Source organism: Aristolochia californica, unplaced genomic scaffold, assembly GCF_029961685.1.
Source record: "Aristolochia californica isolate CCGP_79_NKW_82.1479 unplaced genomic scaffold, dmAriCali1.0.hap1 SCAF_7, whole genome shotgun sequence".
NCBI lineage: Eukaryota > Viridiplantae > Streptophyta > Magnoliopsida > Piperales > Aristolochiaceae > Aristolochia > Aristolochia californica.
In genome coordinates, this window is record NW_027182268.1 from 5,395,744 (window position 1) to 5,420,413 (window position 24,670).

At 38.0% G+C, this 24,670-nt stretch overlaps 3 protein-coding genes across 5 annotated transcripts; all 3 read left to right on the forward strand.

Annotated features, from left to right (window-relative positions):
- Window positions 1-1,096: 1,096 nt before the first annotated feature.
- On the forward strand, window positions 1,097-18,534 carry LOC137936848 (serine/threonine-protein kinase PEPKR2-like). 3 transcript variants are annotated; one of them, XM_068781765.1, is made up of 7 exons: window positions 1,097-1,236; window positions 3,083-3,159; window positions 5,644-5,740; window positions 5,859-5,957; window positions 6,040-6,858; window positions 16,092-16,388; window positions 17,721-18,534. In XM_068781765.1, the coding sequence occupies exons 5-7, from the start codon at window positions 6,114-6,116 to the stop codon at window positions 18,074-18,076; spliced, it is 1,398 nt and encodes a 465-aa protein (XP_068637866.1). In that variant the 5' UTR covers window positions 1,097-1,236; window positions 3,083-3,159; window positions 5,644-5,740; window positions 5,859-5,957; window positions 6,040-6,113; the 3' UTR covers window positions 18,077-18,534. The 3 variants fall into 3 exon arrangements, with proteins under 3 accessions (XP_068637866.1, XP_068637864.1, XP_068637867.1); XM_068781763.1 differs by lacking the exon at window positions 3,083-3,159; XM_068781766.1 differs by lacking the exon at window positions 3,083-3,159 and having other exon boundaries at window positions 6,052-6,858.
- A 905-nt stretch (window positions 18,535-19,439) lies between these two features.
- On the forward strand, window positions 19,440-20,216 carry LOC137936297 (uncharacterized). Its single transcript, XM_068780882.1, has 2 exons — window positions 19,440-19,484; window positions 19,560-20,216. Exons 1-2 carry the CDS (start codon window positions 19,440-19,442, stop codon window positions 20,214-20,216), a joined length of 702 nt encoding a protein of 233 aa, XP_068636983.1.
- Window positions 20,217-22,582: 2,366 nt separating this feature from the next.
- Window positions 22,583-23,880, forward strand: LOC137936298 (uncharacterized). Its single transcript, XM_068780883.1, has 2 exons — window positions 22,583-23,395; window positions 23,491-23,880. Exons 1-2 carry the CDS (start codon window positions 22,583-22,585, stop codon window positions 23,878-23,880), a joined length of 1,203 nt encoding a protein of 400 aa, XP_068636984.1.
- The last annotated feature ends 790 nt before the right edge of the window (window positions 23,881-24,670 follow it).

The following is a 24,670-nucleotide window of genomic DNA, read 5'->3' on the forward strand; positions in this document are numbered from 1 at the left end:
GGTTAAATGGTGAAATCTTTAACTGATTTGAGCTGCTTTTGAGCAAGTCCCCACATTTAGAAAATCATCCCAAATTTTATATGAGTTTTGAATTTTGAAATCCAATCAATTAAGGACCTATCAAGCTGCTACTTACATAGGATTGGTTGTACCTATTTGAGTATATATTTAGTAAAATTTTCTTGTTTCAAAGGTTCAATGTATTGGGTTGTTGTAAAGCAAGTAACTCTAGCAACTAATCTAAGTAAGCCATTTTGTTGCTACTGAAAATCCATGTGTGCATCTAGGTAAGTATACCTAGTTGCTACTAGGGGTAAGTCTTTTGTTGGTGTTGCTGAAAATTCCATGGTAGGTCTAAGCATGCGTAGCTTAGTGAAATGTTGCAAATCCTTTATTGGACTAGGTAATATGAAAAATCCTTTTGTGGTTCTAGTTCAGTGTTATTAGACTATGTGACGGTGTGCATTGTAAATTAACTATTATGGTCAATTGAGTGATGAAAATCTTTATGTAAGCAACATTATAATTGGAGTGTCGTGTCTCTTGATGATTTTCTAGGAGTGTGATTTTCGTGCTCTCTTTGCTGAAAATATCTCCTTGAAGTAAATATGTTTCTAGAAAAAAGAAGACACTAATACTCCATAGAAACTGGTTCTGCAAGAAAATACTTTTCTAGCCTTTCTGAAAAAGGTTATAATTTCCTTCGGGACATAATATTGAACAAAAAAATTTAATTATCATAAACAATTATTTTTGTCTAATATTATCTAAAAAAGTTGATTACAAATGGGCCTCTTATTCCAACATCCAACTTTTGGTTACCCCTTGGAACAGACTAACTTGCGCATGATATTGATGGTGTATCCATTGTAACTCTTTAGCTCCTAACTTAAAATAAAATAATTTCAGATAAAAAACGCATTGGTTTAAGAGAATAATAAACTCATTTTTTAATTTCACGTGTTAAATATTAATTTTTTAGAATTCTTTTTCCAGAAAAATATTGGAAATCTTTTTCTAGGACTATTCCTGAAAATACATATCTACCAGAAAATTCGTATCTGAAGATTAACTGATTTTCCAGCCCCCGGAAAGCCGTATGCTGGAAAATCATCGGGCTAATCTAATATGCCTGACAGTCTCCCTCCGGATCTCCGCTTCATTACGCCTCTGAGCCGCGCCCTCATCTCCCGCGATCTTGGCTTCATCACCCCCGGCGATCCCGCCGTCGGACAGGTAACTCTCTCTCTCTCTCGCCCCCGCGCCCCCGCGCCTCTCCCTCCCTCTCTCTCGATCGGGCCTTTTACTTTTGCACAAAAGACTCTTGTTGCTCACTGCAATAATATTGTGTGTTATGTAAATTTCTTGCTGTAATAGACGAGACTGATTATCTATTGTGTATATTTTTTACCTATCGAGCAGAAATTTGGGTCCGAGGGAGATGAATCGTATTCAACCTGGCCTGCTTGAGATCAACTTACCCCTTTTTCAAGATCTTATCACATTACCTTTGGCTTCTAGGATTAAAGTCCATATCGTGTACTCGATTGAATTTCCATAATGCTTTACTGGTAGAACTTCTTGTATGAGGAGTTAACCGTCACGGATTCTTTCGTTCTATGAAATTGAAAACGCTCCATTTCAGTCGCAAAGACTGATCAGGAACATGAAACCAAAGGCTTAGGAGGATTTGAAACGAAATTAATAAGGTCACAAAATTCACCAAGATGGGTCCTTGAAGTTGGGATGGTTCTCTCAGTTGTAAATGAATATTATAGGCCTCATTCAAGTGAAACTTTTTCAGTATCCTCTTTATGGATAGAGGAAGATACGGAGGAAGATTCTCTGTCTCTAACTAGATTCAATCTAGTGAGAAAAGGTTTGATAGATACCGCTATCTATTGTACCACTATCCTATTTAAATTAGATCATAGTTCCTAGGTGAAGATGTGATTTTGGAAGATAAACCATATCATCAAAAGTTATGACGATGGCAAGCTCTTGTGCTTTGTATATTGCAACAAGCACATTAATGTAATGAGACATTCATATTTAGTACATTTTGATCTGAATGGTTAACCAGGTTGCTAGCATCAAAATTTTCCAGACATGTGGAAAGCAGTGCTGGTTGTTCAATCAGAAGTTTTTCCACTGATGGATGATTCATTAACTGTTTGTTGGTTAAAAGAGATGTTCTCTGAATGAAATTCTGTTTCAAAAAATTCCTTTTTTACTTTTTTGTTATAAGATTTATGAGGAGCAATCATTTTCATGAATCTTTTGTTGTATATTTAACTCTGCACAAACTGAGTCTCATTTATTACCACATTCTAATTTGTTGCAAGCTGGAACATTCTACGAAGTTGTGGTAACATTTCCTTTTTCCTTTCGTAATTGTTCTGGACCTTTTTCTTGATTGAGCATTATGGTTTTGATCTGTTTCATGTCTATTAGCTTTACTGTCTTTGTGATTTTTCTTCACTTGAGATTTTTGACACATTCAAGACAGCTTCATGAGTATATTTAGATACAAGTAGCTATAGAACTGTCCAATGCACCTAAGGCCGTTTGGTCTAGTCGTATTCTGTTTACATTAGGTGCGTCAGGTCGCGAGTTCGAATCGCGCCACGCCCCTCTCAAAAAAAAAAAAAAAACGAACTGTTCAATGCAAATATTTTTGTCGAGCGTACTCTCAAATATGAATCAAATAAAAGAAAGCAAGATCTGTTGTTTTGTCTGAAAAACAAAAGGCAGAAAGATAATATTATTACTTGAATAGAAATACCAAAAGTGAAACATTGAATGTACTAACTTATCTATGAGAGGCTTATCCATGTCTTTTGTTTCTATATTTGGGGCTTGTAATATGACTCACTTTAGGCTGTGGCCTGTGGATATGTTTTGGGATAACTCTGTTTTTGCAGATGGCAGATCAATTTGAATTACGTAGTTCCCTTAGATATTCAGCTATTTTTGTTTTATTAATAGTTATTGGTAAAAAGATTCCATTGACGTATTTATGGAGACTTTTGTCTAGATTAAGTGAAATGCTTACTTCGTATTAACATTGTTTGACCTACAGGATGAAAAGCGCAGTAGGAAATGTCTTATTTATTGGAAAATATGAACGGCATACTTGCCTCATTAAGTTTTGTCTAGGTATGGTCCATCCATAAGTTCAGTTTCTGCATTAGAAGAGTAGGCATGGAGCAAATCCTTGGTATCTCTCCAGCTAATAGGAATACTCTTTTAAGAACCTTAACATGTTCTTATTAGAAATCAGTTGAAAAGAGAAAGTGTATTTTGTTACTTAACATTAAATATATAAAACTTTTTTTTTTAGAGCAACTCTCTGGTAAGTCATGAAGTGCCTTGGGTTGAGGTGGAGGCTCCTCAAGATCAGTAAATAAAACATTTTAAAACATTAAATAGCTAAAACATTTGAAAAACGTTGAATAAATAAAAATTAGTCAAATGTGCATCTTTTTTATGTAAACTAATTTATAAAAGAGAGCAAATTAACGGGATATTCTGTGTATGAAATATGTATAGTAGGGTTTATGCTGTTTTCCTATTCTATTGTGGCTTTATGAGAGAAGAGAAATAAGTAGGCCCAGAACTTCTCTTCTTCGTTAGTTATGGGGAGAGGAGGAGATGAGAAGAGGCAGCTCCTTTTCCCATTCTTGTGTGCACAAGTAAAAAAAAAGGTGTGATTCAGAAAAAATACGGAATGTAGAAATTATTTCTTTTCCCATTCATGCTACACCAAAATTGAAAGTTTACCCAAAGTTAACTTCGACTCTTGGATGAGAATGTAGGCATTGCTTGCCAAAGAATTATTATTTTTCACCTTAAAAAAATGAAAACCTTAGTTATATTATGTTTAAAAATGATAAAATGGATGAATAAAAAATAATTATGTGCATTTCCAGTTTTAATGTTTTATTTAGCTCAATCTTACAAATACTTAATGTCCTTATATATATATTCATTCTTTTGTCATGTATTCAATTAAATTTGCTTCTAAAATAGATCATAGGTGTTCAATATAAGGAAATTTTAATACTAGGGGGTGCATGCAACTATAAATTTTACAGGCTTCTTTTGTATCTTTGCAATTTATGGGAGGTGTTTTTATTTTGTTGTAAAAGATGGATCAAACCAATTATTAGCACTAGGTTAAATTGAACCCATGAATCTACTTCATTTTTCCTTGAGAAACTGGTTGGAATGCTAGATTATTGATTCAATCGTAAAACTGGCTAGTTCAGTTAGTTAGAATCCCACTCCTTTTAGAAATTGAATCATATTAATTCCAATAATACAATTAAATTGCGTAGGATTTAAACCTATAATATCACTATGAAGGTGAGGACCCCTTCAAAGTAAGGAAACAAATTTACCTATTAAAAATTTTGAACTCTACAATCGTGTTATCGGAATCGGAAAAGCTAAGGAAACAAATTTACTTATTAAAAATTTTGAACTCTTCAATACTGTTATCAGAATTGGACTGACCTGGCTGGTTGGATTGAATTCAATTAGACCTGATATCTTCATTGAGTCTGAAGACACAACCTAGGAATCAATCAAAACAGGGATTGACCAGACCTAGTTTTACGAGTTACTAATCTGTTTCACCCAATGCCAGGTTTGTCAAAGACCAAGTCACATGGAGTGGGGGAAGGGCGTGGGCTAGCAACTTCTTGGATAGAGAAGAGGGGGAGGAGTGTAGCCATGCCTCTACTTCCTCCATTTTCAGCTCAACTGGGAGAAGGATCCCCCAGCCTCCTCACCTCTCTCTCTCTCTCTCTCTCTCTTACTGCTATTTAAGTTAACATTAGTGTGTAGCAGTCTCTTGTTGGGACTTGACTTACAGCTTAATGGTCTCATGCAAGGTTTTCCAGTGGGAGCTATTGAGTTTGAGAGTTGCTAGACCTGGGATTGACGAGTGTAAACCCATTGTAATATAGGGACCAAAATAAGATGTACAGTCTTGTGTTCATTGCGGGCTTTTGCCAAGCTAATAAATAATTATCATATAAATTTTTTTAAATTTAATTTATTAAATAAGTTTAACTGTAATTAATTGAACATTGTTGAATCCTCTTAAAGGGCCATTTCCACTTTTATTGGTGTGAGTTGTGAGGTCCCATTCTCACTTGGGCACATTCATATGCACAGCTAAGGGACGTTCTTCCTAGACCCTGTACAACTGTACATCACCTGATTACAAATGACTTACTGTGATGCTCAAAAAACTCAATTCAAGAGGAAACACAAGTAGAACAAAGTTAGGAGGCTAAAAGGTGTTCCTTTTTGTGGTGGGAAAGTAGAAGAAGCATGCAGACTGCAAGTTCTTCTCAAAATCACCACTGCAGGCATTTCCTAAATAAAAACACTGGTTGATCATGAATTTTGGTTTTTTAAAGTTTAAATTGATAAAGTTTTTTTCTCTATACACCTCTCTTGTTATATTATGTTTCCTCTCTTCTTTAAATCCTGCTTGCCTCTTGAGTTTTATTTTGGTTACGGAATATCTATTGCCCTTGTGTTTTAGTACCACGGGTGTCAAACATTGGTTTTCCTTTTGTTCCATCGTGGAACTTATGAGTTTTCTTTGGTTGTTGTGCTGATTTTCAGTTCATTAGTGTGATCTGTGGCCTGGTGATGTGCCGAGTTCGTATTGCCTTGGTTCAGATGCGGCGGAGGAAGAAGAACAAGCGGCTTTTATTGAAAGGTGGGAATTTGCTCTTCTTGATGCTCCTTGCAGACCTTCCTTCTTGTTTTAGGTGAACTCCCTTGTGTTAGTGGGAGTTGCTGAAATTTATGCTCACATTGGTTTTATTCTGCTGCAGATTTAAATCAGTTCTTGAATCTGTCTAGAGAGTTGTTTTCTCCTTAGTTGGTCCAGATCAACTGTTTTCCAAACTGAGTACAACAATCTAATCTTTTAGGTATCTTTTTTGCTTCCATTTTAGGAGTTCTTTACTGTTTTGAGTTTTTGCCTTTGGAATTTAGATATATTCCTGCTTGCAGGACTGCCATTAGGTTCATAGGGAGATAGTTGGAGAACTTTTTTGGTGTCTGGCAGCTAAAGGTTACATTTTGATATGGAGTTGCTACGGCGGAAGAGAAAAGGTAGTGGGACAGAAATTGAACCGGGTCATTGTATACCAATGCCATTGTCACATATTGGGTCACACTTATCGTTGGAAGATCATAGGCAGAAGAAAAAATGCAAAGAACAGAAAAAGGCTGATCTTATTGGTTCTTGTAACAGTAGAGTCACTGGCATTGTTACAGCCCCACCTTGTGGAAGCTCAGGCTCTGGTTCACCTGGAAGAGGCCATAAGAGGAAAATAGGTTGTATTGAATCTGCTACCAAGATAGGTAGAAAGAAGAAGCTTGAGCAGGATTACATATTGGGACATGATATAGGTCAGGGCAAGTTTGGGTGTGTGAGGGTTTGTCGCAGTAAGGCTGGTGGGGCAGAGTTTGCTTGCAAGAGTTTGAAGAAATCAGGGGGAGAATCTGTTCACCGGGAGGTGGAGATTATGCAACACCTTTCTGGGCATCCTGGTGTTGTGACTTTGCAAGCTGTGTATGAAGATTCAGATTCTTTTCATCTAGTGATGGAACTTTGTCCAAGGGGAAGGTTACTTGATGACATGATTAAAGAGGGGAGATATTCAGAACAGAGAGCTGCTAAGTTGCTGAAGGAAATGGTTTGGATTATCAAGTATTGTCATGAAATGGGGGTTGTCCATCGAGATATAAAACCAGAGAATATTCTTTTAGCAACTTCTGGTCAGCTGAAGTTGGCAGATTTTGGCTTAGCTGTTCGAGTCTCTGATGGTAATTCATCTACAGACTTAGGTGTCTTTCTGGATTTTTTTTGAATTTTATAATGTCTTTTTGCAATTAGTTTGTCCAATAAGTAGTGATAAAATTGTATGCCTAGTTCTTCATTTTTTTTGCATTGTTTCTTTCTTATGCTTGACTGCTAGGTCATTTAAATTATTGTATCTGTTATTACTGTGAACTTGTATATCCTTCTTTTCAACATATATGTAGATAAAAGCTATATTTGTTGCTGTGACAACTGACAATACTTGCAAAAAACATGATGGGTGCAAGTGACAAATTGTTTGCTAAAAGGGCCATTTTTAGTTTTTAATGGTCTCTAGTTCATGTTAATGCTTCTTCAAAAAAAAAATGGTTGTTAAAATACTGATGATACAGAGATATTTTGGTAATTTGATCTTCTCATATAGGTGTCATACGGTTCCAGCAAGTTAGGTTACTTAACATATATTTGTGTTTCAAGTTGCATTGGGTTCTTGGGTGCGATCATACCAGCACTAATGCACCGGATCCCATCAGAACTCCATAGTTAAGATCAATCCGACCTTAGTTCAGTTGGTAGAGCGGAGGACTGTAGTAATTAGCAGCTTAATCCTTAGACCTAAGGCCGTTTGGTCTAATGGTATTCTTTTTACATTAGGTGCGTCAGGTCGCGACTTCGAATCGCACCACACCCCTCTCAAAAAAATTAAAAATTGCATTGGATTCTGATGTGTATAGAGAGAGTCATGGATCTTCTTGTACTTAAGGGCATTTTTGTCTTTTTACTCAGAATCACTCAAGCGGCATATTAAAGAAGAATTAGGCTCGAGTCTCGAGACTGATCAACACAGCTTCTTCAAGGGCTGCTTCTTTCATTCTCTCTTCTCTCTTTGTTTTCCTCTCTTATCTTCTTATTTCGTCTTAATCCTACATATTTTTCATCAAAGCAGTAACATCTGTTTTTGGGAGTTTCTTCTTCAAAATTTGGGTTCTTTCCACAGTTATTTCAATCCTAAAAAAAGGCTCCACTTGACTTCTCTACTGGTAGGGTAAAATCTCAATTTTTCCTCTCCTCTCTTGCCATAAGCGTCCGATTGATGGCTACTGTTGCTGATTGAGTAGTTACTATGTCCTACTGCCCCTAGAGGGGTCCTTGTTGAAGCTTTTTGCTTCCCAATTTTCTGCATCATCATGCCTAATGCTGATTATAATATAAATGCTATGTTGTGATGTTTCTTGACTGAATTGAAGATTAGTTGTGTCGTTATTGCGAGACTTGAGGCGGGTATGCCCTAATTTTGTAGTGTGGGGCTCACATGACCTAGTCTGGTTGAATTGGTAGTGTTGTTGCATTGACTTTGGAGCTTCTTTGGAACATTTTCTTGAGTTCATTTGGGGTGTATTGGAAAATTTAAATGTTGGATTCCAGCAAAGAAGTTACTGCCTTTTGACACTTTGAAGGCTCAAATAGTTAGGATTCGAGTTCCATACAAATAACTTCAATTAAATTGAATGGGTCAAACTATGTGAATTGGTCCCATTCAGTTCTTATCTAGCCAAATGGAAAGTGAAATACATCAGAGATGATCCTCCTACCCAGGCTGAAGATAATCAAGTCATGACTTGGTTGGTCAATTATATGGAGCCCCAATTCAGTGATCAGATTTTGACCTAGGGGACAACGAGGAGATCTAGAATACATTATCTTCTATTTTATCCCAAGAGAGTAATTTGTCTCGCATATATGAGCTGCATGTCTAGTGTTAATATGAATAGGGGTGACCAGTTAGTGACTGACTGCTTCCCTGAGATGAGGGGTGTTTTGCAGAAAATCAACACCTTTCATCATGTTAAGGAATAGTCTTTCATGGATTAGTGAGTACAAAGATCTTAAGTTTATTAGTTGGGAAAGAGGTTTCCTAAGTTAGCTAGTCATTTTAGGATAGGCCTTGGACCTAATTTAACATGATATCAGAGCAGATACTCATATGTGGGCCTGCACCTAAAAACTATCTACTTGTAGAGCCACAAAAGAGGGCTTACACCTAAACTATCCACTTGTAGAGCCACAAAAGAGGGCCTACACCTAAACTGCCTACTCCTAAATTATCCACTTGTAAAGCCACAAAATAGGGTCTACATGTAAGGGGGAGTGTTAAGGAATAGTCCCACATGGATTAGTGAGTACAAAGATCTTGAGTTTATTAGTTGGGAAAGAGGTTTCCTAAGTTAGCTAGTCATTTTAGGATAGGCCTTGGACCTAATTTAACACATACGTCACTATGAATGCTGAGGTCATTCAAGGAGAAAAATCAGATTCAGGTAGCTCGAGTTCTTGATGGTCTAGGATCAGAATATGATGTCATATGGGCCCAATTGCTAGCAAATGTTTCGTAACTACACTTGAGTAGTAGGTCTTTAATCAAGTAATACATGTAGAAGGTGTAGAGGCAGGCAAGAGTGAGAAAGATACACAAATTTCCGATACAGTTGCTCTCAATCTCCATTTATCTTATATTAAGCTTGAGACTCGAGGTCATGGGAGCAGTAGTAGAGGTTGTGGCCAAGACTCCTCCACTCATGATCATGGTCGTAATGACAAAAGGGATAGGAAGTGTATTCACTTTGGGAGGACCAATCATTTCGTAGATAATGTTGAGAAAATTTTGGAAAGCTAGCTTGGGTTAACTCTATTGTGACTAGTCACAACTCACCTTCCTATTCCAGTCTTCAGGAAAACAGTGACTTCAGAGACTTGGTCAAACTGACTACTACTACTACTATTATTGTCTCTACTACCTTGTACCAGATACCTCTACCTTAGCAAGTGCCATGATGGCAAGCACAGGTATGCCAACACTAAATTTGTCCCATTCTCTCTCTTGGATCATCGATTTAGGAGCATCTACTCACATGTCAGGTATGACATCTTTATTTCGGTCAATTAATCCTTCTCAGTCATATCGTCAAGTTATTTTAGCTAATGGCTCTACCTCCCTATTCAAGGGGAGGGTACTGTACAACCCACTTTTGAAATGTCATTGAGTTATCTTCTATTTGTTCCTAACTTTCCTGTAATTTGATATATGTTAGTCACATGACTAAGTCTCTTAATTGTTCAGTTACATTCTCTTCTACTTCTTGTGTGTTTTGGGAATTGTAGATGAAGAAGACGATTTGTTCAGAACATGAGAAGTGTGGGCTTTATTTGTTGGATGATGTCTCTACTCCATGGACTATGGCTCTTGTGGCAAAAGAACTTCCACTCCTATGGCACTTGTGGTTGAGGCATCTATCACCAACAAAACTCCATCAATTCTTTCCATCTTTGCCTACTGAGGTTTCATTTGATTGTGAGTCATGTCAATTGGGAAAATATCATAGAACTAGTTTTCTAGTTAGTTCTAGTCGTAGTTCTTTTATTTCTCAGTTAATTCATTCTAATGAAGAGGTTCCATGTAGAGTCCCCAGTCCATTTGGCTTTAAGTACTTATTGTCTTTCACAGATAACTTTAGTAGAGTCACATGGTTGCATCTTCTATCGGAGAAATCTGAAGTCTTTGCTGTCTTTGTGAACTTCTTTAATGAAATAACAAATCAGTCTGGTGCCCCATGTTAGTATTTTTCGTACTAATAATGGTCTTAAATTTCTCAATTAGTGATTCACATCTATTTGTATCTTGTGTCTATTCTCCTCAGCAAAATGAGGTCACTAAATGTAAAAACATACATCTTCTCGAAGTGACCTGTATTTTATTGTTTCTTACGGTTGTTCCTAAATTGTTTTGGGAAGATGTAGTGTTAACATCATATTATTTGATTAATCGAATGCCTTCATCTGTTTTGCAAGGACAAGTTCCTATGCAGGTCTTAAAATGTAAATTATTTGATGTTGTTCCACGTATTTTTTTGGTCTACATTCTATGTCCATTTATCCAGTACCTCTACTAATAAATTGCCTTCTCAAGTTGTTAAGTGTGTATTCTTGGGTTGTTCACGTCATCAGAGAATGATACAAGTGTTATGATCCAATTAAAAGAAAGACGTATGTTTCTTCTGATGTTACATTTTTTGAAAACATTTCGTACTTTCGTCTTTTACAGTCTCAGTCTTCCTCTGAACCCTATGTGAGTAACCCAGTTCCTATTGCCATTATGGATGCACCATCTACAAGTTCCTCTCCACCATTTTAGGTATATAGTCAACGTTCTTGTAGTCCATTACCCATACTAGTGCCTCCTGACGCTCTAGCTCATTAGCTCGCCACTCAAGATCAACCATCTTCCTCTTTGCCTACAGATCCAGTTTCTTCTGATTTGGACCTTACCAGTAGCCTTCAGAAAGGTAAAAAGTCATGTACCTCTCGTCCTATTTCTCAATATGTTTGTCTTGATTTTCCCCATCATATAAATCCTTTGCTATGTCATTGTCTGTGTCTTCTACTCTTCAATCAGTGTAGGATGCTATGGTTTTGCTTGAGGAGAAATGAGCTAATGAGGTGATGGATGCTTTGGTATCTAGAGGCACACATTCTCTATGACCAACCTTCTGGGGTGGTTGTTGTAGGGTGTTGTTTGGTCTATGTAATTCAATATAAAGCTAATGGGAGTATAGAGCGGTATAAGGCCAGATTGGTAGCCCAGGGCTGTACACAGACATTCGGGGTTGATGTGTTTGAATCTTTTTCACCTATTGTTCAACTTCCATATTTTGGTTTTCGTGGTAGTAAATTAGGGTGGCCACTATTTTAGTTGGATGTCAAAAAATGCATTTTTATATAGAGACTTAAAAGGAGGAGGTGTACATGGAGCAATCTCCAGGGTATGTTGCTCTAGGGAAGACAACAAAAGTATGTTGGTTGAAGAAAGCCACTAGAGCGTGGTTTGAAAATTTTAGCACTATGGTGATGAGATTTGGGTTTTATAGAAATCACTATGACCATTTTGTGTTTTTACTGAAGAGGAAGACAGGTGTTGTTATCTTAGCTGTGTATGTTGATGCTATCATCTTATTTGGAAGTGACTTGGAAGGAATAGAGGAGATGCAAATGTCTTTAGCCACACATTTTCAAACCAAGGATTTGGGACACCTAAAATATTTCCTTGGCATTTAAGTGGCTCGGAGTAAGAAGGTAGTTGTTTGTTCTCAAAGGATATATATTGTAGATATGTTGCACAAGTATGGTCTATTAAGTGCTAAGTCAGTGGAGACTCCCATAGAAATGAATGCTGATCTTCGTGACTCTCATAGTCCCATACTCAAGGATAAAACCCAGTATAGATGCCTTAGTAGGAAAATTGATTTATGCTATAGCTATTAGGCATTATATATCATTTGTAGTGGGATTGGTGAGTTAATTTATGGAAAACCCGAGATTGGTACATTTAGAAGCAGCTTAGAGTATCTTAAAATATTTGAGGTGTTTTTGGAAAAGGCCTACTGTATTTTCAAAATGAAAAGATTGATGTATTGGGATACTTTGACGTAGATTATGCTAGGTGCAAAATGGATAGAAGGTCTACTATCGGTTACTACTGTTTTTTTAGGTAACTTGGTGAGTTGGAAAATCAAGAAAAAAGCTGTAGTGGCTAGATATATTGAGGTAGAATACAGGGTAGTGGTTCACGCAATCAGTGAGCTTATGTGGGTGAAGTTTGTACCTGTTGAATTTGGATTTCATGTTCTAGAGCCTATGGCTATGAAGTGTGACAATAAGGCTGCTATAGTCATAACAAGTAACCCAATATTCCATGAAATGACAAATCACATAGAGGTTCATTGTCATTTTCTTAGAGATGTTATCATGTAAGGGAAAGTGGTCACTCTGTATGTGAAGTCTTCAGAGCAACTTGGAGATGTTCACTAAACGCCTTGGAAGGCGTGAACACTTGGGATTTTTCAACAAGCTGGGACTTTTTGACATTTACTCTCCAACTTGAGGGAGAATGTTAAAATACAGATATAGGGGTATTTTGGTAAATTGACCTTCTCATATAGGTGTCATATGGTTCCAGAAAGTTAGATTACTTAACATATATTTGTGTTTCACATTGCATTGGATTCTGATGTGTATAGAGAGAGTTATGGGTCTTTTTGTACTTAAAATGTATTTTTGTCCTTTTACTCAAAATCACTTAAGTGGCATATTCAAGAAGGATCAAGCTCGAGTTTCGAGAATGATCAACGCAGCTTCTTCCAGGGCTGCTTCTTTCATTCTCTTCTTTCTTTATTCTCCTCTCTTATTTTCTTATTTCCACTTTATCCTACATATTTTTCAATGATAATAGCTGAAGATAGCAGTTTAGACAAAAAAAGGACACGTCACAGATCAGTTGTATAGACTACATTTTTTTGAAGTTTCCGATCTCTCCTTTTCATGGAGGATTGATTGGAGGCATGTGCCTTGCTCCTCTAATGATTGTGTGGATCATCTACCTAAAGTGAGGTTCTCTTGAGAGCAGCTTTTTGTTCTAGGGACAAATTCCCCCTTGTGTCAAGTTTTATTTTAATACTCCTTATCAATAAAAGCATATCATCATTCTCAGAAAAAAGATACAAGTCTGGTATCAGTAGTGGAGAAGAGCAGATCTTTGTGTTGTGAAAATCGAGCAAGGTCAATTCATTTGCATCATGTAGCCATGGGACAAATAAATTCATGATGAACATATTTCCAGTTCCCACAAGACTAGTTTGACTAAAAAGTCATTTGTGAATGACCCCCTTTGTTGATTCATCTATTCGCTATAATTGGAACAATATAGCAAAAATGCGGTTTGGAACCAAGATCCATGTCATGCAAGAATGGACCCCCTCAGAGCATGGTTTCCTGAAGTTAAATTTTGATGGTTCTTCTCTCAGCAATCCTGGAATTGTTGGCTTTGGGGGAGTTATCTCGGATCCCTCAGGAAATCAATGTTTCTCGTATGTTAGCCCGTTAAGCATTGCTGACTCAACGACGACTGAACTGTCTTCTCAATGGGATCCACGTTTTCAGAGACAATTGTAGTGGTCCCCTTCACATTGAGGGGGACTCAAAGGTGGTCGGTCCCCTCCCCCCCCCCCCCCCCCCCCCCCCCCTCTTTGGCTCCATTAGAACTCTTTTCGGGAGATTCTTGAAATTACTTCTCAATTTTCTTGTATTTGGTCTCACATTCCGAGATCTGCTAACTCAGTAGTAGATGTGTTAGCCAAGTTGAGAGCAACCCTTCAATCTCTTGTTGTTAGGGACTTGCTTCTCGATTCTTTGTAATTCTCTCTGTTAATATATACATCTTTTTCAAAAAAAAAAAAAAAAAAAAAGAATGACCACCATTACTGTTTTACACGGTCAACAACGTATGTAGAAGTTGTTCAAGGAATCCATGTAAGTACAAATCTTACCAATCGCTTCAGTGTGTGGGTATATAAAATGCCTGAGAATTGATTTGACTTATGTTGAAACAAGGAGCACACAGTGGCCAGAGATGAATGATTTCCTAACATGACAAGGATTTCAGAGAACTAGTATCATCCTTTATAGACTAGCTCATTTTGGAACTTTCTAGTGATCATCATTGACCAGTCTTACCTCTCATCACATTGTATCCTGCCACGGTGCTGCATGTCTTCTTTTGTGGTTGCATTGATTAAGTTTGACAAGTCCTAGGGTTGGATCAATTTACTTAGGATGATTATGTTTGAAGAATGGTGACCAACTTGTAATGGAGAAGAGAGATGCTTTACGAGTATCACACCATACGTGACAAGATTTCTTTCTTTTTCTTTTTAAATCTTGTGTATGTGAAATTTGATCACAGTTTTAAGTGAAGTTTTATTAGAGATGATAATGAAACAATACAAAGAGGAGGGAGAGAAATTATCCCAATTTTACACTTTTCTAGGTACACCATCTTTAGCTAGATGATCTGAGACACTTGACTGATTGAAGAGTGTGCTGCCATTTGGCTTCCAAGGACTAGCAAATACCACGATTTCATCAAAGAAATGATGGACCCACCAGACCTGGTGGAACGTTTTCCTCTCGATCATGGTCCAGCTTCCAAAGACTAGCAAATACCCACAATTTCATAAAAGGAATGGACCCATTAGACCTGGTGGAATGTTTTCCTCTCGATCATGGATAGGACCACCTAAACCTACTGGCCCTGGGTACTCCAATGCTCCCATAGAAATTAAGCTTTAATTAGGGGTGGCATTGAGTCAAGTCAAGCTCAAACCTGTGTAGGTTTGAGCTTGGCTTGACCTTAAAACTTCGAGCTTGAGCTTAGCGTTGAGCCTTAAATTGAACTCGAACTCGAGCTCGAAAATTGTCAATGATTTTAAGCTCGAGATCAACATACATTTAAAACTACAAAAATAAATAAAAAGAATATTGTTATGAACTTAGTACCATTGAACTGGAAGTTATCACAAAGGAGTCCAAGATTTTGCAATGGAGCTTATTAATGTATAATAACCAGTTTAATAGACCTAAAAGAAAGAGAAAACACCTCCATCAATAATGTTTATTCCATTGGCAAACAACAACTTTAGATGTTGAGGGACCCAAAAGGGCTGAATGATCAATTGTCTTTGAGGTTTGAGGTAAATAAGAGCAACTATCAACCAACTAAAGGGGGAATTGATGAGAGCAATTAGAGTAAAGGGTATTTTCATAAAAAAATCTATGCTAACGAGTCGGCTCACAAACTAACAAGCCGAGCTTGGTTTGTTATACTTAACGAGCCTTATTTCAAGTTTGAGCTCTAGCTGAGCTCAAGTAAAAACTGAACTGAGCCGAGCTTGAACGGTTTGCGAGTCGGTTTGGCTTAGGTGCCACCCCTAGCTTTAACCAATTCGTGCTCACAGTAGTTGACTAACATTTTCCACTTCCTACAAGTCACTGAGCAAGGAATAGAAGCGAATAAGCCAAGAGCCTGTGCTCTGGTGAGGCTGGAGTGCTGAATTCCTTCCATAACAACCACCACCTTCACACCGACTACATTTCTCAGCTTTTGTTTGTAGCTTCAAAGAGGTTATCTGTTTCCTGTTTTTTTCTTAGCTTGTGATTTCTTATCACGTCTCAGAAGACACCTGGTTTGAATGTTGCCTGTCTTGTAGTTTTGCTGCAATGACCTCTTAGCTCAGTGCACTGAAATCTGTTTATTTCCTTTTAATTTCTTTCATGTATGTAGTCTTGGGAATAGAGTTAACAATGACAAGAAAAACCTTCTTTACCTACTTGCTTTATAATGGGCCTGCAGGTCAGCGATTATCTGGTTTGGCTGGAAGTCCAGCCTATGTGGCCCCTGAAGTTCTTGTTGGCAATTACACAGAGAAGGTTGATATATGGAGTGCAGGAGTACTCCTTCATGCTTTGCTAGTTGGGTTTCTCCCATTTCAAAGAAATTCAGTAGAAGCAGTTTTTGAAGCAATTAAAACTGTTAAGCTTGATTTCCGGAATGGAATCTGGGATTCTATTTCTGGCACTGCTCGTGATCTAATTAGCCGAATGCTGACAAGGGATGCTTCGAAGAGAATATCTGCTGATGAAGTATTAAGTAATATCTCTCTCTCTCTCCACTCTTTTCTCTGTTTCATGCGTTTGATCACACTTTTGGTTTTTTTGGTGGTTTCTTTTACTATGTTTTAGCTCTATTCTGACGTGACTTTGCTGTTGAAAACCCACGCTATTTGACAGTATGTTCATACTTTATTGTAAACCAAGATATTAAATAAAAAAGGTTTAATAACAACCCTTCTTCTCTTTGAAAAGTTTTGAAATTATGTTCTGAACTCTCACTCCCTTGTCCCACTTTGTTGCATGTAGCACAAGGCCCTTGTAAATTTAATAAAATATTTTTACTTTAATTTTATTTTTTTAAGAGAAGTTTTTAGAAAAGGTGAGAGTCATCTCTTTCGGGCAGTGGTTGGAGGAGAGTTAGGCCCTCTCTACACTTGGTCTTCCAGAAGGCAGGGGTAAAGTGAAGGGACATACATACTCCCCTTCTCTATTTCACCTGCAGAAACAGTGAGAAGATGGTGTAGGAGGGTAAAGCGGTGCTGAAATTGAGAGAAGTGGTTGTGAACAGACAGGGGAGGGACTTCAAAATGAACAGTGACCCCATAAAAAAACAGGAATCATCATCTCCTCAGCCATGATTTCCATCCAAACAGAGAGAAGGATAGGGAGGAGGTGTCTTTTTTCCGCACTACCTGTCTCCCTCCTTACTCAAGAAAATGTGGGCCTGGAGAAAAAGGGGGAAAGGCAGACCGCATCACTGTTTCTATTGGTAGTTTTTAATCAATTAGGAGTTAATGTAATTTTGCACATGTTTAATGAGCTTTTCTTTATCATATTTAATTGGAAAAGAGGGAAGGATGGTATTTTAAAACCAAGAAGATGAAATTAATTTTATAATTTGCGGAGGATAAGTGTATTCCGTGTGATGAAAAATTGTGCCATTGTGCTACCACTATTGTTTTTTTGATAATCGTTTTGCTTCAGAAATGGTTGAATCTTTCAAAAAGCAAGCTAACCCATGTGTTGCAGACATGCTCCAAGGAAGGAAGTAATGGGGGATATTTCAAAAATAAAATAAAAAATGCCAGGAGGTGCTCCCTTTGCTTTTTTTCTTAAGACCAAAAGATTTAAATTAAACAAGAATTGATGAAAAGTTCCAACATTCAAAAGAAAAAGATCTTCAGGTGATTTTCTAGTGGTCAGATGGGAAGGGGTGAATGTAACGAAATTCCAATATAATTTTACTCTTTTTTGGCAGGGGTGGCTCATGAAATGGTATTCCATTCAAACTTTACCATAAAAAAACAAAGTCAGAGAGCCTTATCATTGCATGAGAACTGATCTCATTGTTACCTCTCATTTGTTTCAGGACATCCATGGCTCATGTTCTATACAGAATCCTCGCTACAAACACTAACAATGAAATTGAAGCCTAAAATCCTTGGAGAACCTCATCAAACCCAAATATCAGGAGTGTTTTTAGGTAGATCTATGTTACCTGTTACAAGCCTACCAGCTGGCAATTCTGGATATTTGTCTTCAGGAAGTTCAAATCCAGAGACAGACGAACAAGAAGATTGTGGTCTGGTTGATGCACTTGCAGCAGCTATTTCAAGGGTGAGAATATCAGAGCCAAAGCGAAGCAGACCGTGCGGACCTGTCATTCCGATCCAACAGGAATGCTCCTCTAACATGAAGGCTAACAACCTCTGTACAGCATTTTGAATCTGATGAGATGACATCTGACCCTGCGACCGGCCATGAAACTGCTGGGAAGCTGACTTTAACTTGAAGAAAGGATGAGGACGGAATTGGAGATTCAAGATTGTGTTTACCTGAATCGAATTCCCTGTATTAGGGGTATTCCATGGCTAAATATGATCAATCTTTACTACCTAGGGAAGGTTTGGGATTATTCGCGTGTAAATTATTCGCGTGTAAATCTCTTGTAAATAAGTCGATCTAAGTTGGGCGTGATTCTTTAGAGATATGTTGCTTAATTGATTACACTACCACTACCACAACTAATACGGACTCTGGCCTGTGCTTTACACATCTCTGGTGTCTTTACTATTAATGTTGGTAGATTTGATGTATTCTACATTTACGTTAAGCTCTGTATTTCCCTTCAAAGGGTGGCAGATGGCTCACATTGCTCATCCCTTTTTTAGTCCAAACCTGCTTAGGCGTTAAAAGAATTGATTACTAACAGCCATTTTAATCTGATTCTAGTGTGAACGTGATACTAATAAATATTTTAATCTGATTCTCTAAAACAAAGTTCTAGTTGCTAATTCAATTTTAATCTTCTTCTTGGCAATCGTTGAATTTGAAGTCCTTGAGTATGCTTCATTCGCACTATTGTGTCGATTTCTAGCCATACAAGTCAAGTTCATCGGTTTAATTTTTTTAGTTCAAGTCAAATCTTCCTGCCTCCCTGGATTTTTGTGGTAGTGGAAGCTACCAAATCCACAAGTCTGACGAGTATCTCTAAGGAATCAGCCTGCATTATATTTTTTTTATTGTACTACCTATAGACAATATTGTTCACTGGTTTCAATAACATTTTTTCCTTGGATGGCTAAAATTTGAAAACGGACCTTGAATCTGTAGCGGCCATGAAAGTTTGTAAAGAAATACTTGGTTATGGCTTCATTTATTTCAGAAGCCAGTATTATTTTGCATACATGTGACCTGAAGTTGACTTATAGGGATCATGAACTCTTTTCAGTAAAAATTAAGTTCTGTTCTTTTCCAAAGACTTCCCTCAGTGACTAATCTTTAACAAATCAGTCTGAGAATAATATAAAGAGAACACAATCCTTAGGGAATTTCATTTAAATACCTATTTAAAATAAAATATTTTTAAAAATACCGACGTCAACAAAATATTTCTAAAACTACCTAACTTTGACCGGTCAAATACCTATGTGTACAGTCAAAAGCGACACATAAGCTTTGACTGCTTATGTGTCGCCACATCATCAGTGTAGTAAACATAGATCGACACGACGTTTGCCACGTCATTATTTTACCATGTCATCTGTCACATCATTTTTTTACCATGTCAGAGCGTACGTTGCAATCAATGGCTTTCACAAGTGGAGAATATGCTTCAAGAGGCAAAGATCAAGTAAGTGATGTTAACTTTCGTTTTTCTACTCTTGAACATCGTTTGGACAGTGTTGAGAACCTATGTACGAACTAGGAGGAGTTCATTCAAAAGACGATTGAGGAGCATCAGCCAACTCCGAATTGGCTGAGAGGATTTGAGGAAGATGTCCATTCGGCCATAGCTGTCATGAGGATGGAGATGGAACGATTGGGGAAGGACGTCAAAGACCTCTTTGGAGAGCTTGGGGCAAGACTCACTTTGTGCGAACGAGCCTTAGCAAATGGAGGGGTTGTTCACACACAAACAAAGAAAAATGTGTCTGAGCCGAAGTCTTTCAATGGAAGGAGAGACACAAAGGTCATAGATAATTTTCTATGGCAAGTGGAGCAATACTTCCATGCAAGCAAGCTCACCGACGAGCAAGCTAAGGTTAGTACGGCTGCCATGTTCCTATCCGATGATGTTATTCTTTGGTGGAGAAGACGCATGGGAGATGAGCAAGAGGGAGAGGACACCGTCCACACTTGGGAAGATTTCAAGAGAGAGCTGTGGAGGCAGTTCTTTCCGGAGGATGTCGAGTACCAAGCAAAGAAGGAACTACGTGCATTGACGCAGAAAGGTACTATTAAAGAGTATGTACAATCCTTCACTTCTCTTATGCTTTGTATCTCCAACATGACGGATGAGGACCATCTCTTTTCCTTTCTTGCTGGCCTTCGTCCATGGGCTGAGCAAGAATTGAGAAGGTGAGAGGTAAAGACACTAGTTTCAGCGTTATCTACGGCTCAAAAATTAACCGAATACTAGAGGAGGAATGATTCGGTTAACAAGGTGTCCAAGGAAAATAATGGTAAAACAAATTGTAAGAAGAAGGAGAAAGGGGAGAAGAAGTCGTGGGTAAAGGATACCAAGGCTAGGCCAGAAGAGAAGAAGAGGGGACAAACAGAGGAAGAAGGTACATTGTTTCATATGTGAGGGAGAGCACTATGCGAGGGATTGTCCTAAAAAGAGAAAAAATGATTTTAAGAGAAGCTATATCTCTCGCAAAATGAGGAAAATTGAGAAAAAATGGAAACTTGAGAGAAAATTTTAATCATAAATTTTTTTTAATATTACTAATTTTCTTTTATTTTCATTTTTCTCTTGTATCCAAACAAGAGAAGCTATATTTCCCTTCCATTTTCTCTCTCATTTTCCATGAGCATCCAAACAAGTGAGAAGAAACCTATTTTCTTTTCTTTTCTTTTATCTTTTTTTTTCTCTTCCTTTTCTTTTCTCTCCACTTTCTGTGTTACAGAGATAGCTTTTAAAAGGACGTTTCTTTTCTATGGCTGATGCTTAGAGGTGGGTCCTATAGTTTGACAAAATTGAAATCATTTTGCCCCTTCCACTCCCATGGCTTCACTTCGTAGGAAGGGCTTTTGCATCATATAGCCATTCTTATAGAAATTGGAGAAGTAATCCAAGAACCAAAGAGTTATTATTTATAGGACATGAATGAGTTTTCTTCGAAGTTTCCATGTGATTGGTCGGACTCTTTAATCCTATCTTGTGATTGGTCGGACTAGTAAAATTTTAAGTTTTCTATGATGCCAAGTTGAAATTTTTCAAAACAATATATCCTCAAAGAAAGCATCCTTCAAAGAAATTCACTCACCCCACATGAATAAATTTCATTCATTCAACAATCTATTCACATGTGGATTCAGATGTGCAAAAACAACAAATCCTAGTGCTTTATAAAGAGAGGCAATCGAATGAATCTCTTGTTAGTGAAAATAGTCTTTAAGGCCCAGTTAGTGCCCCTGGTTGAAAATTTATATCCTAGAAAAAAACTAGAAATGCTTATCATAAGATACACATTTCCAAAAAAACCTTCAGATAAAATTCTATTAGTGCCTTACAATGAAATTACATGAAATTTTTTAAAAATTTCCAAGAAAAATTGAATGGACATGTTAATGCCTTTTTTTAACGAAATAAATAAAATTTAATAATCAATCTCATACATTATCATACTTATCAGATATATTTCAGTAAAAAAGTTGGCAAATACAAAGTTACCATGACAAATTGCTTTGTGTTGACATTATTACAATATCAATTATCAAATACTTATTCAAAAAATATTATATAATTTTTCGGTCCATCTTGGATGAAAAATCTTACCTAGAAAATTATATAATTTTCTTGGTAAGAATTTCCATCTAGAAAAGTATTTCTATGAAATATGAGGCACTAATGGTCCCTAGAAACACATTTCTACTAAAAATATCTTTCCATTCTTTCCTAGAAAAGGCACTAATAGGGCCTAAATATTTATAAAACTTATATAATTAGTACTTAAAAAATGGTCTCAAACTTTAGTTAAATATTTTAAGATGAGTCTTGATACCATATTTATCACCTCTAAGTGAGACCCACTCTTTGCTAGCCTCTGATTCTTCAGAAGCCTCCATTTGAATCTAAGTGCATGTACATTTGCATCTCTTCTAAAAAAAGAAAGCAAAAAAGTTTCGTCACCTGCAAATAAACCAACCTACAAGAAATGGTTTGGGCTTCTGAAAATTAATGGTAATGGAAAGTTCATGACCTTTCTGGCTTTCTCTTCTCTATTACTAGAAGTAGCCTCTGAGTAGACTGTTCACGTGCGCTGCTGGCCGACTCCAAATCGATTTTCTCAAAGAAGACTTTTCTATTCATAAAGAACATTGAAATATGGTCATCTTCCAATTCACGTTTCTTTCTTCATCTTTTTATGCAGCTGACGCTGTGGAGCAAAATGAATAAATCCTGCAAATAGTCTCCAGTTCCCAACACAGAGATAAAGAGCGGCCCTTCTGCTTCTTCGATCTTTGGAAGCAGCAGCAGGTAGCAAAGCCCCTTCCAGGCAAAAGGGATCCTCGTTCGTTTTCACAGCCATGAAAATCCCAATCTTTGTTTTGATCGTCCTAGTTCCTGTAATTCTCTTCTTTCAATTACAAAGCCTTGGATCTCAAAGTGCTTATCCCCTTTCTAGCTTCAATTCCTCTTCCTGGGGTCTTTTCCAACACTTGCGGCTCAATATCCTGAATACAACCAGCATAAACTTGAATTGCTCCAATGAACTCAGAGCTATGGTGACTAGGCTCCGGGCCGCAGTGACGTTCCAGCCATTGAAAGACCTCCGGTTTGCCAGTTCTGCCATGCAAGGCAATACCTGGTTCATGAGCTCCCTCAACGACACATTCGAAGGCGAGGAATCGGAGTACCTCCACTTCCCATCCGAGGAGCACCAGGATCGTTTGCTATGCATCAGGGGGCATGACACACACGACGGAGGGAAGAACATGTATGCACTTGCATGGCCCGATGGTCTTCCACATGGGGCGGCGCTATTGGATGGCTTGACGTATGTGTCCGACACGTATTATGACTATGGTAATATATGGCACGGCCTCTCGGCCATGTTACCGTTTGTGGGCTGGTACGAGTACAAAGGTTGTGCAGCGCCGACTAGGTGGGTTTTGTACCACTGGGGAGAGGTTAGGGTAGGGATGGGAGCTTGGCTGAGGACACTCATGGAGGTGATCTTCGGAAAAGATGCCATGAACATTGAGGCGTTTGATGGAGAGGGCGGGGGAGGGATTACTTGTTTTGAGAAATCCGTTGTGTTCAGACACAATTCAGGGAGGATGAGTAGACACAGGAGGATGGAAGTCTTCGATATGTTGAGATGTAAGGCCAGGGCTTACTGTAACGTGACAAGGGATCCTCTTGTTAAAGAGGGCAAAACACCAGTCATCGGGCTTACATTGCTTTTGAGAACTGGCGCTAGATCTTTCAGGAATGAATCAACCGTGATTCGGATATTTGAAAAGGCCTGTGGGGGGATCCCAGGGTGCAGGTTCTCGGTTGCCCGCTCAGATAACCTTACCTTCTGCGAGCAGGTGTGTCTGCGACCATCAAATTTTATTTTTTCTCTCTCCCATGTCTCTGCAACCTCTCATGCACCTGCGTTAACCTCCCATGTCTTATGGTGCAGGTGAAGCTGATGAGCTCTACAGATGTTCTTGTGTCTTCCCACGGTGCCCAGTTGACGAACATGTTCTTCATGGACAGGAACAGTAGTGTGATGGAGTTCTTCCCCAAAGGATGGAAAGAACTAGCAGGCGTGGGGCAGTACGTGTACCACTGGGAAGCAAACTGGTCAGGAATGAGACACCAAGGGGCATGGAGGGACCCGAACGGGGTGGAGTGCCCACCTCTTATGCAAGGCAACGACTGTTTTTACTTTTACAAGAACGGCAGGATTGGCCACAATGAGACCTACTTCACGGAATGGACCCTTGATGTCCTAAACCAGGTGAAGCGTGCCAAGATCGAACAAGTCTCTCAAGGCCTAAATCAATCTAGTGAGTGTCCATGCAACTAGTATTTAGTAGTTTACCAAAGTGTAAATTCTATTTGATGCTTATTATGAAATGAGACTTACACAAAGTTAAATGAAGAACCAAATAAGATATTGGAGATGAGGATTCTGCCGATATCCCTTGCGAAAGGAGAACTCTGAATCTTGCTGTCTGGACTCAAAGCTGACGTGGCCTTAATACACGAAAAAGAGACCATAGTTCACTGAACTCAGCTTCTCCTCGTTTCATCACATCTCATATTCTCATATTTCTATTGATGAAGTTGGACTCCTTGTGAGCTGAGATGTGAGAGAGTAGGTTAATTGCGAGAGTTGATGATATTACTAAGTTTGATTTGTACTTTATGTAGAGCTTCTTCTCCCTCCCTCTTAGCCAAGCTAGGGAACCAAGGAGGAAAGATAATGTTGATATATGTCAAACATCCAATGCAAAATACAAAATGTTTATAAAAGAACAATGCATGAAAAAAGTTTTGGAGTAAAGATCCAAATGAATCGAAGGAAGAAATTGATGAAAATCGATAGAATATTTCAAAATCTATAGAGGCTACCTACTTTTGTGGTGATAACTAATAAATGTTGGAGGTAACTTGGATGACCAAAATGGCACATCATTTGGTATGATGCATATATGCCGAATCAGTATCTTCCGAGCAAGAAGGAAGATCATCAAGACAAATAAAAAGACTCATGTTTTAAAAATCCCATAAAGATAAACCTAGGGGTTTTGAATTTATGGCAAAGAAATATACTTCTTTTGACTTTTTTTATAAACAGAGTACATGAACTTCCA

Excerpts from the sequence above, each read along its gene's own strand:
- LOC137936297 (XM_068780882.1), top strand. The coding sequence starts at position 19,440 with ATGGCTTTCACAAGTGGAGAATATGCTTCAAGAGGCAAAGATCAA. Across the intron at positions 19,485-19,559 it reads CTTCAAGAGGCAAAGATCAA|GAGGAGTTCATTCAAAAGAC; the intron begins GTAAGTGATGTT and ends TGTACGAACTAG.
- LOC137936298 (XM_068780883.1), top strand. The coding sequence starts at position 22,583 with ATGGTGACTAGGCTCCGGGCCGCAGTGACGTTCCAGCCATTGAAAGAC. Across the intron at positions 23,396-23,490 it reads ACCTTACCTTCTGCGAGCAG|GTGAAGCTGATGAGCTCTAC; the intron begins GTGTGTCTGCGA and ends CTTATGGTGCAG.
- LOC137936848 (XM_068781765.1), top strand. The coding sequence starts at position 6,114 with ATGGAGTTGCTACGGCGGAAGAGAAAAGGTAGTGGGACAGAAATTGAA. Across the intron at positions 6,859-16,091 it reads AGCTGTTCGAGTCTCTGATG|GTCAGCGATTATCTGGTTTG; the intron begins GTAATTCATCTA and ends ATGGGCCTGCAG. Across the intron at positions 16,389-17,720 it reads ATCTGCTGATGAAGTATTAA|GACATCCATGGCTCATGTTC; the intron begins GTAATATCTCTC and ends CATTTGTTTCAG.